This window comes from Perca flavescens, chromosome 13 (assembly GCF_004354835.1).
Source record: "Perca flavescens isolate YP-PL-M2 chromosome 13, PFLA_1.0, whole genome shotgun sequence".
NCBI lineage: Eukaryota > Metazoa > Chordata > Actinopteri > Perciformes > Percidae > Perca > Perca flavescens.
The window spans coordinates 10,819,185-10,833,609 of NC_041343.1; the positions used below are offsets into that span (position 1 = coordinate 10,819,185).

The 14,425-nt window shown below is 37.2% G+C and overlaps 1 protein-coding gene across 1 annotated transcript; it reads left to right on the plus strand.

Moving 5' to 3' along the window:
• Positions 1-1,767: 1,767 nt before the first annotated feature.
• Positions 1,768-7,832, plus strand: pcolcea (procollagen C-endopeptidase enhancer a). The gene is made up of 9 exons (XM_028596401.1): positions 1,768-1,993; positions 4,067-4,175; positions 4,267-4,525; positions 5,920-6,044; positions 6,172-6,308; positions 6,414-6,760; positions 6,862-6,939; positions 7,351-7,521; positions 7,637-7,832. Exons 1-9 carry the CDS (start codon positions 1,905-1,907, stop codon positions 7,765-7,767), a joined length of 1,446 nt encoding a protein of 481 aa, XP_028452202.1. The 5' UTR covers positions 1,768-1,904; the 3' UTR covers positions 7,768-7,832.
• The last annotated feature ends 6,593 nt before the right edge of the window (positions 7,833-14,425 follow it).

A 14,425-nucleotide genomic window follows, 5' to 3' on the forward strand; every position in this document is an offset into this window, starting at 1 on the left:
GTGTTTCTATTTATTGCTGTGGTCACATGGAATTTGGCCAAGTGCACTGAACTGCATAATTCAAAGATTGATCTTTTTTTTAAACTGCGGAGATTCAATTTGAGAAGGAACCGCAATTACAGACAAAATATGGGTCTAAGATGGTTATGAAATCATCCGTTTCGGTCCGTCACCTTTCCAAATGGACTCACAAAACTGCACACATTCGTTTTCTACCTCACCAGCGCAGTGTCATATTGAATGGTGTTTTTACGAATCATAGAGATGATCTTGGACATAATAGTCATTTGCAGATGGGAATGTTTGGAGTAATAATAATACAGTCATCTGTTAGCTCAGGGAGGCATGACCATGACCTAACTCCAGGGTGCATGCAAAAACGACTCTTCACTTTGTTACACTGTCTCTCTGTCAGCTTGTTTTAACTTTGTTTTCCATTTTTCTGATTGCTCCAACCCTCCTCTCCTTACCCATCTGATCTGTCTACCCCTTCACAACAGTCATCTACTCCCCCACTGCCATTCCTTTTGCCTCTCCAAAAGGAATGCACGGCCAACTCCGAGGTTTCGTCAGGAGTTATTGCAGAAACCTACACCCTTTGGCTTGGATTCTTGCTAAGTGTAAAGGTCACTGTTACTCCCACACATAATTGCAGTGGCTGTACAGTTGTGTCCGCCCCCCAACAGACTGCACGTCATTGCATTCCTGCATCTTCTGCCTCTTATCGAGACTTTGGGTTAACACAAACAGAGCACAGCAGGACCAGGGGATGCTCATTTCTCCAGCTCACTATGAGCAGTTCAATCTCAGTGTAAAGGAAACCCGCTAAAGTCATAGTCACATGCCAACTGGAGACACTTTCTCTCTGTGCAAACTCTGCTTTGTCCCTTTATGAGCTGTCCATCCTGCCTGCTCCAGACTTTGATTCATATGTTGCAGCTGTGTAGTCTGTAAAAGTGGCTGATTTTTTATAACATTATTGAAACAGGCCTTGGTAATGTAGGCCAGAGTGTTTGCTCTTCAGTGAATTTTAACAGTGAAAGAATACTCCCCCGTCCATAGTGTTATTCTTGCCTTGGTGGATTGAGGGGGCAAATAGACACTCTGACTCAGATGTTTTGGAGCCAAAGGAGCCCCTGGGGCTTAGGGAAATATGGTAAGAGGCAAGAAATCATTAGTTTTATGATACTTCTTTGCCTAGATCCTATTGGAGCTTCTTTTAGATCCTTTATGCATTTTGTTTGGCAACTATGGTTGAAGTTGATCATTCTATCGAGAAAAGATTCTGTCTAGTAAATTGAAGGTCTGGCATGTTGTTGTGGAATGTAAAGATTTATGGCTTTACTAGTTGAGTGCTACAGCCCATATAGAGCCCCAGGCTCTGCACCCACCTGTGCACCCTGCATAATGATCAGCCAGACACTCAGGATGGATGTTAATGGTTATTTAAATCTTCTTAAGTTTCAACCATGTAGAGAACCAGAAACATCTGTACAAAGACACACTCCTTTCTGAATGTCCACAAAGCCTCAGCCACAACTTCTGACACTACTCCCCTCTGCACCTCTTTCCTAGATGCCCCCTCTGTTGTATTGAAACCAGGGTTATTATGGGGAAACATCTGGCTCTAATTAGAGCCTTTGCCTCCCTCCCTCCCCGCTCACGTCACCCCTCCCCCCCCGCCCCCTCCTCACGGCTGCTGTTGTCCTTTCAGCATCTCTGTCCGTATCTTCATCCATTCCCGAACTTTCTGCCCCCTCCGAGTCCTCCCCACTCATTCGTACTCTCCGCCCATCCCGAGCGAGCGGCCTCCCCCCATATCTTTCATCTCTTGCCTCCTGCCTCTTGCAACCATCTCCCTTTTCTGCAACAGTCTGCTTTGCTTTTTATGTGCACGCTGCATCATGACGCATGTGGGCTGCATCTGGGGTCTCGTCTTCTTCCTGTCTCTGAGTTTAGGATGGACGACGGCTCAGCAGACCAACAACACCAGGTGAGGAGATTGTGTATGTTTGAGAAATGTGTCGCGGACAATGTCTTGAAATGAATTATAATCTTTATTCATGTGACTTTTGTGATATTTTACGTGAGGCTACTCTTCTTAGTGTGAAGAAAAATCCACTAATTACATTCACAAGAGCCTGTAACTTAAGCACTAAAAATACTCTGAATTCTTTCCTGTCTCTGTAAGTAAATTCTTTCCAGTTCATTGTTTGATTGGGCACAGAGTTGTCCTATTGGATATTTGGGCTCATGATGTGAGGCATGCTGAGTCTGCAGTGGCTGAGCCGCCACAGATGTTAATGCTTTTAGTTCTGCCTGCCTGTGGGGCCGAGTCAGAACAACTTGGCTCTAGCGCTGGACATCTTGGCTCTAATCAGCAAGAGTCTGGCTTTGCTGGGGTTCTGCTGTTTGAGCTCCTAGTTTGTGGGAAACTGTTTTTCCTTTGCATCTAAGTATATGTTTACTTCTTCAGAATGGGGGGTGGCTGACAAATGTTTTTCTAACTTTCTCACTTCTTGTGTGTCATGAATAATTTAAACAACATACTTTTCTCAGTTGAGCCAAAAGCAACAACTCTCCACACCACAGACTGAAAATGCCTGTAAAATGGCAAAAAAAACTGCCAACTTTTTAATAAGAGGCATTTTCTTCTTAGCTCACGCAAGTATATAAATGTATATGTATACCTGTTGGCAACAGCCTGAAATAGGGAATGTTCCCTTCTGTGAAATTAGTTTTGAGCTCTGTGAGTGTTTGCAAAGCAAGAGAATTAGCTTTTTTGTTCATGCTTCTTCATTTTCATGACTTTAATGCAGTAGTTCCCTGATATTTCAAACCATGGCCCCCATCCAGAGTGATTTCTTTTTCATGTGTCATCCACATTACTGTATATGACAATTGTGAGCTGTGGCATAACTTCATTTTCATTCAACACTGCATGGGGATTCTGAAGTTTAGTGGTTGGATGAAAATGTATTCAAAGTACACATATGTACCCTCATTTTTAATGTGGTGAAACAGTATTACGATTTTAAACAACAAAAGGAACCCTGTGCCCATCCATAACAGGACCACTGCTTTAAAGTATTGGAATAGATTGAATTATATCATGAAAAGTCAGTTTTAGTGTTAGTATTCAGAAACCAGTACAGGTAACCAGCTAACATTATTAAATTCTTCATGATGTATTTTCAGATTTTTTATGCATTTCAATGTTAAGTTAAGAATGTGGATGCTCATGGATTGAGCTTTGTTATGTTTGTATTGAAGTTGGCGGTATATGTATAGCTACACTTTGGTGCTCCATACATATCAGTCAGTGTAAACACTTGACTTTTCAAATAAAGTGAGGCCTCACGTCTATTTTAAGGCTGTACTACTTCATGATTGAGATGGATGAGTACAGTATAAGTTAACAAGGATCTGTGTTAATAAATCGTCTTTATCTAAACACGTTCCTGCTGCAGCGCTTAAGTGTTGACACAAAAAACTTGATGTTGGGATGACTACTTTTCTTTCGTTTTCACTTGCTTGATCTTAGGACATCTAATTCCAGACTTTAATTTGGGGAATCAAATGCATTAATAAATGGAGCAACACGTTCACCCTGTAGAGGCTAATGACTTATGGTCTGACAGTCAGATAATGAAAATCCTTGTTTTTCTACAGCACCTCAGTGACCTATCAGTCAGAGTTCAAAGACAGACTGCTAAAAGTCAGTCAAAATACTTGCCTCTGTGGGAGTTGAGAGATTCTCAGGGGACTTGTATTATTGCAGTTATATTGTCTCCTAGACCCAGGCCTGTATCCAGGATTTCAGCAATACCGAGGTTTTGTATAACAGTAGCTTCAAAACCATGTTATATATATCTTAGATTGTTCCCAGAAGAACAAGTCTTATCTTGGCGTTGTACACCTTTATTTTAGGCAGTTAAATCACTTCTTTTTTTTTTCACTGGGAAAAATAATACCAAGGTGTCCTCAATGGTAGATACGGCCATGCCTAGACCTACAATGCCATTAGTGATCACTGATATTTTCTCCACTGTCGCCTTCATCACAGGCCTGTGTTCTACTGTGGAGGAGACCTGGTCACAGACTCAGGCTTTGTTGGCAGTGAGGGGTTCCCAAGCTTCTACAAACCCAACAGCAAATGTATCTGGCGTATCACTGTGAGTCCCCTACCCTTACCATGTCTAAATACTGACTCCTTGCTTGCTCAGTGTCTCTGTGTGACTCATATACTATCTCTCTGGTTCCCAGGTCCCAGAGGGAAACGTGGTCATGCTCGGTTTCCGCATATTTGACCTGGAGGCTGACTCACAATGCCGCTACGATTATCTGGATGTTTACAACGGCCATTCCAACTTAGTGCAAAAACTAGGCCGCTTTTGTGGAACATTCCGGCCTGGCACTCTTATTTCTACCACAAACACCATGATGCTAGAGATGGGGTCTGATGCAGAGACGCAGGGTAGAGGGTTTGTGGCCTATTTCAGTGGAGCCAAACCGTACGTAGACGGTATGTGGTCACAATGTTTCTTTTTTTTATTATACAAATATGTCCAGCCTAGATGGGCTTACCAACACACCACCAGTTATGTAAACTATGCCCAGAATGCAGCACATACATTTTCAAATTTCAAATGCAGCACATACATTTTCAAATTTCAAATTTTTCAAATGCAAACCAGCTCACATAATTATTTGTAATAATTTATAATTTGAGACAAATAAAGCAATTGTGAATAAGTTGTAAAAAAAAACCTTTTGCTGATTGGTTCGTATGGTTCACTTATCCAACTTTAATAGCAACTTGTTAAAGGTCCCATGACATGCTGCTTTTTTGATGCTTTTATGTAAGCCTTAGTGGTCCCCTAATACTGTATCTGAAGTCTCTTTCCTGAAATTCAGCCTTGATGCAGAATTACAGCTACTAGAGCCAGTCCCACAATTAACTTTCCATAGGATGTGCCATTTCTGTGTCTGTAGCTATTGAGCAGGTGGAGGGTGGGGGTGTGGCCTTGACCAACCACCACACACAGAGATGTCTCTCTCTTTCTCATGTGTGGGCTAAATTATCTGGGCAGGCAAAGCAGAGAAAGGGGAGGTAACCTTGCTCCTTATGACCTCATAAGGAGAAAGATTCCAGATCGGCCCATCTGAGCTTTTCTGTGCTCCTATTAATGGCTTATAACTGATCTATAACTGATAAGTACATTAACCATTAATAATGCTAGTACATGTTTTACAAAAGTAGATTGAACCTAGCTACTTAACAGCTTAGCTTAGTTTACTTTGCTCATCAATTTAGCAGCATTTCCCTCCCTCAATCCCCAATGCTACTGAGCTCATAGTTGCTCACAGATGTATCAAGCAACTATTTCCAACAGTTCACACTAAAAGGAGATTTGCATCAAACATCAAGAGTAAACACAACTTGCTAGCACTGTAAAACAAGACTACAGTGAAATCTTCAGTTGTCTTTTACTATGAAAGACAGTATTCCTTTCTCAGTATAGAGGCCAAAAGATATAGCTTTTTCTACCTTTTCTTATGCCTAAGGCATATTAAAGATCTATCAACCATGAAGGAAATAACACTAATTTATTTGAGTAATATTTGCGTAAAAGTGGTACTTTTGCAGGTCCAAGGTTAATGCTAAACCCCTGAGCTTGATCATGCCAAATTAACAGCTAGATTAAGAATACTAGCTCTTAATTGTGCAAACAATATCTTAAGCTTCATGATAAGCGGCATGGGTTTAACATATGATTAACTATTCCAAACTTAAAAGTAAAAAGAATTATTAAGAAAAAGTAAGTGAACAACATCGGTACTTTGCATACTTCTTAGAAAATAGTTTACTGTTATCTTCATTCTTTAATCTCATGGAGTGTGTACGACTTGTTTCAGACCAGCAGTTCTGTGGGGGGAAGATGACAAAAGCCCAGGGAGAGATCATGACACCCAACTGGCCTGACAAAAAATACCCTGCAGGAACCAGCTGCTCCTGGCTTATCACTGTGGAGCCTGATATGGTCGGCAGCACAGTCGCTCCCAACATGGAACCATTTTATGTTATTTAAGTCTCTACACACCCTGCATGGAAAACAACTGTTTAAGTGATCATTCATAGTCATATTTCTGTTTCTTTCTGGATACCAGGTAATCCAGGTGAAGTTTGATAAATTCGTCTTGGAGGCTGACACCTATTGTCGGTTTGACTATGTGGCATTCTTTAACGGTGGAGAGAAAGATGATTCAAGGCTGATTGGAAGATACTGTGGCGATCAGGCCCCACAGTAAGTGACAGATATCTCTAAAGGTGTTTGTTGGCCTTTAAAGTCAATATCAAATCAACTCCTAACTTAACTTTCCACCTCATCTTCTACCTGTCTCCTGTCCAGGCCCATCATTACCAGCGGCAACGTGCTACTGGTCCAATTTGTGTCTGACCTCAGTGTGACATCTGATGGATTCCTCGCCCGCTATACCAGCGTCCCACCTGGTTCTCAGATACCAACACTGGACTCAGGAGCCGGTACGAGGTCCATCCCCCGAGAACCTGCAGTCAAACCAGCTGAATCTAAACCTCCTGCTGTCACCACACAGCCACCCGTCCCCACCGCCAAATATGTACCACCTGAGCCCACTGAGATACCCAAACCAGTCAAACCCACCAGAGGCCGGGGACAGGTCACCACAGGCCAGGACAGGAGGGTTCCCATCACAAGACCAAATGGAAAGAGGCCTGGTGGGTGAAGTTATTATGTGCATGCTATGCTTGTGTTTCAAGTTGCACAATATGTATATCAAATGTCTAATGTGTCTTTTTATGCATTCTTTATGTTTCAGTTCCTCAAAATCCTCTGTGTGCCAAAGCCTGTAAAAGAGATGGAACCATCAAGACCAGTTTCTGTGCAAGTGAATTTGGTAAGTTTCTTAAAGCCAATTGATAGTCCTGCATTAAATTGACACTGTAGGTACGTGCGAAGGTACGTAAGTAGCTACGTGCGTAGTGTAGATATGGACTCTATGCCGTACCCTACGCTGTAGCCTAACATGTACTTATCAAAAAATTTAACTAGATGTTGTGGCTACGCAGAATGCAACAACTGTGATTGGTCCGCTTGGCCCTGGCTTGGTACCGTCTCATTTCTGGGTTCTCCTTCTCCATAAACAACAGACACCAGTCCACAAGTATAAACCTCAGGCCACTTACGTAGGCTACGGTGTAAGCTCTGCGCAAAGCCCCCGCAGAAGCATAAATCTTGCTTTACCCTTCACATATGCAGCATGTAACCAATCAGATGTTGTGTTCTGACTGAGCTCTCCTTTTTTCAGTGATAACCGGGAAGGTGAACTCTCTGGCCCCCGGGCCCCGAGGCACTTTTTTTGTTAGCATCTCCATCATTAAGGCCTACAAGGCAGGTCGACTAACAATCACACAAGTTGGAGAGACCATGTCGGTTAAGCTGTTGTCACAGTGCAGGAAGTGCCCGTTGCTCCGAAGAGGTATCTTGAATTTACACACACACATACACACACACATACCACAGATTATTAGCATTTCCACTGACTCAAAAGTATAATACTGATCAATCTTTCTGGTCATATCTTCTTCCAATAGGTGCCAACTACATTATCATGGGTCAAGTGAATGAAGATGGACGTGGTACCCTGGAACCTGGTGCATTTACAGCTCCATACAAAGCACCACATGACAAATTATTAATGAATATCAACAACCAACCATGTTAACCTCACACTTCTGTTCAGGCCAGGAAATTCAGATGACATATCAAACACACAAATTGCAATGACAATGTGAAATACAGATCTATTAAAGCAATATTACAGTAAAAGATATAGTTATATCCACCATTTTAAAGAACACAAATACTTTTATCCAAACACCTGCCGAACCTAACATTTGTAATTTATATATGAATAAAGGTTTTATATCTCTTTCAAATGGTTTGACTGCATCTTTTTTATACCTTTGTAGCTCTAGCTCTCTCCAACAGTGGCTCTGAGTCCACCTAGTGGATCTGAAGCATAATAGCACTCAAGATAAAATATTCCTAATCCAACTTGCTCAATCCTTGCCGCAGAGGTCACTGGTTCAATTCTGTGACGTAATGAAAAAGTCACAGTACGTCAAAAAAAGTCATAGTATAGTATGCCGAAAAAATTTATAAAAAAGTCATAGTATAGTATGTCGAAAAAATTTATAAAAAGTCATAGAATAGCATGTCGAAAAAGTTATAGTACAGTATGTCAAAAAAAGACATAAAAAAGTCTTAGTATAGTATGTTGAATAAAGGGTTTAAAAAGTCAGAGTATAGCATGTCAAAAAAGTCATAGTATAGCATGTCAAAAAAGTTCTAGTAGAGTATGTTGAAAAAAGACATAAAAAAGTCATAGTATAGTATGCAAAAAAAGTTATAGTAGAGTATGTTGAAAAAAGACATACAAAAGTCATAGTATAGTATGTTGAATAAAGGGATTAAAAAGTTATAGTATAGTATGTTTAAAAAGTCAGAGTATAATGTGTCAACAAAGTCATAGTATAGTATGTCGAAAAAAAGTAATAAAAAAGTCATAGTATTGCATTGCGAAAAAGTCATAGTCTAGTATGTTGAAGACATAAAAAAGTCATAGTATAGTATGTCGAAAAAAGTGATTAAAAAGAAATAGAATAGCATGTATACAGTGTCAAACAAGTCATAGTATTGTATGTTGAAAAAGTGATATAGAAGTCCTAGTATATTATGTTGGAAAAAATCATAGTATAGCATGTCGATAAAGTCATAATATAGTATGTTGAAAAAAGTGCTAAAAAAGTCATAGTATAGTATGTTGAAAAAGTAATAAAAAAAGTCATAGTATAGTATGTTGAATAAAGACAAAAAAAGCCATAGTATGGTATGTCAAAAAAAGTGATAAAAAGTCATAGTATAGCATGTCAAAAAAGTTAAAGTATAATGTGTCAACAAAGTCATATTATAGTATGTGGAAAAAGTGATAAAAAAGTCATAGTATTGCATGGCGAGAAAGTCATAGTATAGTATGTCGAAAAAATTGGAAAAAAAGTCATAGTATAGTATGTCGAACAAATTGGCCCCTTGCTGCATGTCATTACCCTCTCTCTCTCTCTCCCCTTTCATGTCTTCATCTGTCCTATAAATAAAGGCCTAAAATGCCCCCCAAAAAAAAAGTCATAGTATAGCATGTCAAAAAAAGTCATAGTATAGCATGTCAAAAACGTTCTAGTAGAGTATGTTGAAAAAAGACAAAAAAGTCATAGTATAGTATGCAAAAAAAGTTATAGTAGAGTCTGTTGAAAAAAGACATAAAAAAGTCATAGTATAGTATGTCAAAAAAAGTGATAAAAAAGTCATAGTATAGTATGTTTAAAAAGTCAGAGTATAGTGTGTCAACAAAGTCATAATATAGTATGTCGAAAAAATACATAAAAAGTCATAGTATAGCATGTCGAAAAAGTTATAGCAGAGTATGTTGAATAAAGTGATTAAAAAGTCATAGTATAGTATGTTTAAAAAGTCAGAGTATAGTGTATCAACAAAGTCATAGTATAGTATGTCGAAAAAAGGAAAAAAAGTCATAGTATAGCATGTCGATAAAAGTGATAAAAAAGTCATAGTACAGCATGACGAAAAGGTCATAGTATAGTATGTCGAAAAAAGTGATTAAAAAGGCATCGTATAGTATGTTGAAAAAATCATAGAATAGTATGTTGAAAAAAGTGATTAATAAATCATAGTATAGCATGTTGAAAAAAAAGTGATAAAAAAGTCAAAGTGTAGCATGTTGAAAAGAGACATATTATAGTATGTCAAATAAAGACATAAAAAATACATAATATAGTATGCCGAAAAAAGTGATAAAAAAGTCATAGTATAGTATGTCGAAAAAAGTGATTAATAAATCATAGTATAGCATGTTGAAAAAAAAGTGATAAAAAAGTCCTAGTATAGCATGGCGAAAAAAGTGATTAAAAAGGCATCGTATAGTATGTCGAAAAAGTTATAGTATAGTATGTTGAATAAAGTGATTAAAAAGACATAGTATAGTATGTTTAAAAAGTCATAGTATAGTATGTCAAAAAAGTGATATAAAATCATAGTATAGTATGTTGAAAAAAGTGATTAATAAATCATAGTATAGCATGTTGAAAAAAAGTGATAAAAAAGTCAAAGTAAAGCAGGTCGAAAAAAAGACATATTATAGTATTTCAAATAAAGACATAAAAAATACATAATATAGTATGCCGAAAAAAGTGATAAAAAAGTCATAGTATTGTATGTCGAAAAAAGTGATTAAAAAGGCATCGTTTGACATGTCAAAAAAAGTCATAGTATAGCATGGCGAAATAGTCATAGTATAGTATGTTTAAAAAGTCAGAGTATAATGTGTCAACAAAGTCATAGTATGTCGAAAAAGTAATTAAAAAAAAGTCATAGTATAGTATGTCGAAAAAAAGTGATAAAAAAGTCATAGTATAGTATGTCAAAAAAAGTGATGAAAAAGTCATAGTATAGTATGTTGAATAAAGACCAAAAAAAGTCATAGTATAGTATGTCGAAAAAAGTGATGAAAAAGTCATAGTATTGCATGGCGAAAAAGTCATAGTATAGTATGTCGAATTAAAAAGAAATAGTATAGCATGTATACAATGTCAAACAAGTCATAGTATTGCATGTTGAAAAAGTGATATAGAAGTCATAGTATATTATGTTTAAAAAATCTGAGTATAATGTGTCAACAAAGTCATACTATAGTATGTTTAAAAAGTAATAAAAAAATCATAGTATAGTATGTTGAATAAAGACAAAAAAAGTCATAGTATAGCAATGGCAAAAAAGCCATAGTATAGTATGTCAAAAAAAGTGATAAAAAAGTCATAGTATAGTATGTTTAAAAAGTCAGAGTATAGTGTGTCAACAAAGTCATAATATAGTATGTTGAAAAAATACATAAAAAGTCATAGTATAGCATGTCGAAAAAGTTATAGCAGAGTATGTTGAATAAAGTGATTAAAAAGTCATAGTATAGTATGTTTAAAAAGTCAGAGTATAGTGTATCAACAAAGTCATAGTATAGTATGTCGAAAAAAGGAAAAAAAGTCATAGTATAGCATGTCGATAAAAGTGATAAAAAAGTCATAGTACAGCATGACGAAAAGGTCATAGTATAGTATGTCGAAAAAAGTGATTAAAAAGGCATCGTATAGTATGTTGAAAAATTCATAGAATAGTATGTTGAAAAAAGTGATTAATAAATCATAGTATAGCATGTTGAAAAAAAAGTGATAAAAAAGTCAAAGTGTAGCATGTTGAAAAGAGACATATTATAGTATGTCAAATAAAGACATAAAAAATACATAATATAGTATGCCGAAAAAAGTGATAAAAAAGTCATAGTATAGTATGTCGAAAAAAGTGATTAATAAATCATAGTATAGCATGTTGAAAAAAAAGTGATAAAAAAGTCATAGTATAGCATGGCGAAAAAAGTGATAAAAAGTCATAGTATAGTATGTCGAAAAAAGTGATTAAAAAGGCATCGTATAGTATGTCGAAAAAGTTATAGTATAGTATGTTGAATAAAGTGATTAAAAAGACATAGTATAGTATGTTTAAAAAGTCATAGTATAGTATGTCAAAAAAGTGATATAAAATCATAGTATAGTATGTTGAAAAAAGTGATTAATAAATCATAGTATAGCATGTTGAAAAAAAGTGATAAAAAAGTCAAAGTAAAGCAGGTCGAAAAAAAAGACATATTATAGTATTTCAAATAAAGACATAAAAAATACATAAGTGAGGGTTGGCCTCCGCCAGGGCTGCGCTTTGTCACCAATCCTGTTTGTAATATTTATGGACAGGATATCGAGGCGTAGTCGGGGTGGGGAGGGGTTGCAGTTTGGTGGGCTGGGGATCTCATCGCTGCTCTTTGCAGATGATGTGGTCCTGATGGCATCATCGGCCTGCGACCTTCAGCACTCACTGGATCGGTTCGCAACCGAGTGTGAAGCGGTTGGGATGAGGATCAGCACCTCTAAATCGGAGGCCATGGTTCTCAGCAGGAAACCGATGGAATGCCTTCTCCAGGTAGGGAATGAGTCCTTACCCCAAGTGAAGGAGTTCAAGTACCTTGGGGTTTTGTTCGCGAGTGAGGGGACAATGGAGCGGGAGATTGGTCGGAGAATCGGCGCAGCGGGTGCGGTATTGCATTCAATCTATCGCACCGTTGGACGAAAAGAGAGCTGAGCCAGAAGGCAAAGCTCTCGATCTACCGGTCAGTTTTCGTTCCTACCCTCACCTATGGTCATGAAGGCTGGGTCATGACCGAAAGAACGAGATCCAGGGTACAAGCGGCGAAATGGGTTTCCTCAGGAGGGTGGCTGGCGTCTCCCTTAGAGATAGGGTGAGAAGCTCAGTCATCCGTGAGGAGCTCGGAGAGAGCGCTGCTCCTTTGCGTCGAAAGGAGCCAGTTGAGGTGGTTCGGGCATCTGGTAAGGATGCCCCCTGGGCGCCTCCCTAGGGAGGTGTTCCAGGCACGTCCAGCTGGGAGGAGGCCTCGGGGAAGACCCAGGACTAGGTGGAGGGATTATATCTCCAACCTGGCCTGGGAACGCCTCGATCCCCAGTCGGAGCTGGTTAATGTTGCTCGGGAAAGGGAAGTTTGGGGTCCCCTGCTGGAGCTGCTCCCCCCGCGACCCGACACCGGATAAGCGGACGAAGATGGATGGATGGATGGATGGAAAAATACATAATATAGTATGCCGAAAAAAGTGATAAAAAAGTCATAGTATTGTATGTCGAAAAAAGTGATTAAAAAGGCATCGTTTGACATGTCAAAAAAAGTCATAGTATAGCATGGCGAAATAGTCCTAGTATAGTATGTTTAAAAAGTCAGAGTATAATGTGTCAACAAAGTCATAGTATGTCGAAAAAGTAATTAAAAAAAAGTATATAGTATATAGTATAGCAATGGCAAAAAAGCCATAGTATAGTATGTCAAAAAAAGTGATAAAAAAGTCATAGTATAGTATGTTTAAAAAGTCAGAGTATAGTGTGTCAACAAAGTCATAATATAGTATGTTGAAAAAATACATAAAAAGTCATAGTATAGCATGTCGAAAAAGTTATAGCAGAGTATGTTGAATAAAGTGATTAAAAAGTCATAGTATAGTATGTTTAAAAAGTCAGAGTATAGTGTATCAACAAAGTCATAGTATAGTATGTCGAAAAAAGGAAAAAAAGTCATAGTATAGCATGTCGATAAAAGTGATAAAAAAGTCATAGTACAGCATGACGAAAAGGTCATAGTATAGTATGTCAAAAAAAGTGATTAAAAAGGCATTGTATAGTATGTTGAAAAAAAAGTGATAAAAAAGTCATAGTATAGCATGGCGAAAAAAGTGATAAAAAGGCATCGTATAGTATGTCGAAAAAAGTGATTAATAAATCATAGTATAGCATGTTGAAAAAAAAGTGATAAAAAAGTCATAGTATAGCATGGCGAAAAAAGTGATAAAAAGGCATCGTATAGTATGTCGAAAAAGTTATGGTATAGTATGTTGAATAAAGTGATTAAAAAGACATAGTATAGTATGTTTAAAAAGTCATAGTATAGTATGTCAAAAAAGTGATATAAAATCATAGTATAGTATGTTGAAAAAAGTGATTAATAAATCATAGTATAGCATGTTGAAAAAAAGTGATAAAAAAGTCAAAGTAAAGCAGGTCGAAAAAAAGACATATTATAGTATGTCAAGTAAAGACATAAAAAATACATAATATAGTATGCCGAAAAAAGTGATAAAAAAGTCATAGTATTGTATGTCGAAAAAAGTGATTAAAAAGGCATCGTTTGACATGTCAAAAAAAGTCATAGTATAGCATGGCGAAAAAGTCATAGTATAGTATGTTTAAAAAGTCAAAGTATAATGTGTCAACAAAGTCATAGTATGTCGAAAAAGTAATAATAAAAAAGTCATAGTATAGTATGTCGAAAAAAGTGATAAAAAAGTCATAGTATAGCATGGCAAAAAAGCCCATAGTATGTCGAAAAAAGACCAAAAAAAGTCATAGTATAGTATGTCAAAAAAAGTGATGAAAAAGTCAAAGTATAGTGTGTCAACAAAGTCATAGTATAGTATGTCGAAAAAAAGTAATAAAAAAGTCATAGTATAGTATGGCGAAAAAGTCATAGTATAGTATGTTGAATAAAGACCAAAACAAGTCATAGTATAGTATGTCGAAAAAAGTGATGAAAAAGTCATAGTATTGCATGGCGAAAAAGTCATAGTATAGTATGTCGAATTAAAAAGAAATAGTATAGCATGTATACAATGTCAAACAAGTCATAGTATTGTATGTTGAAAAAG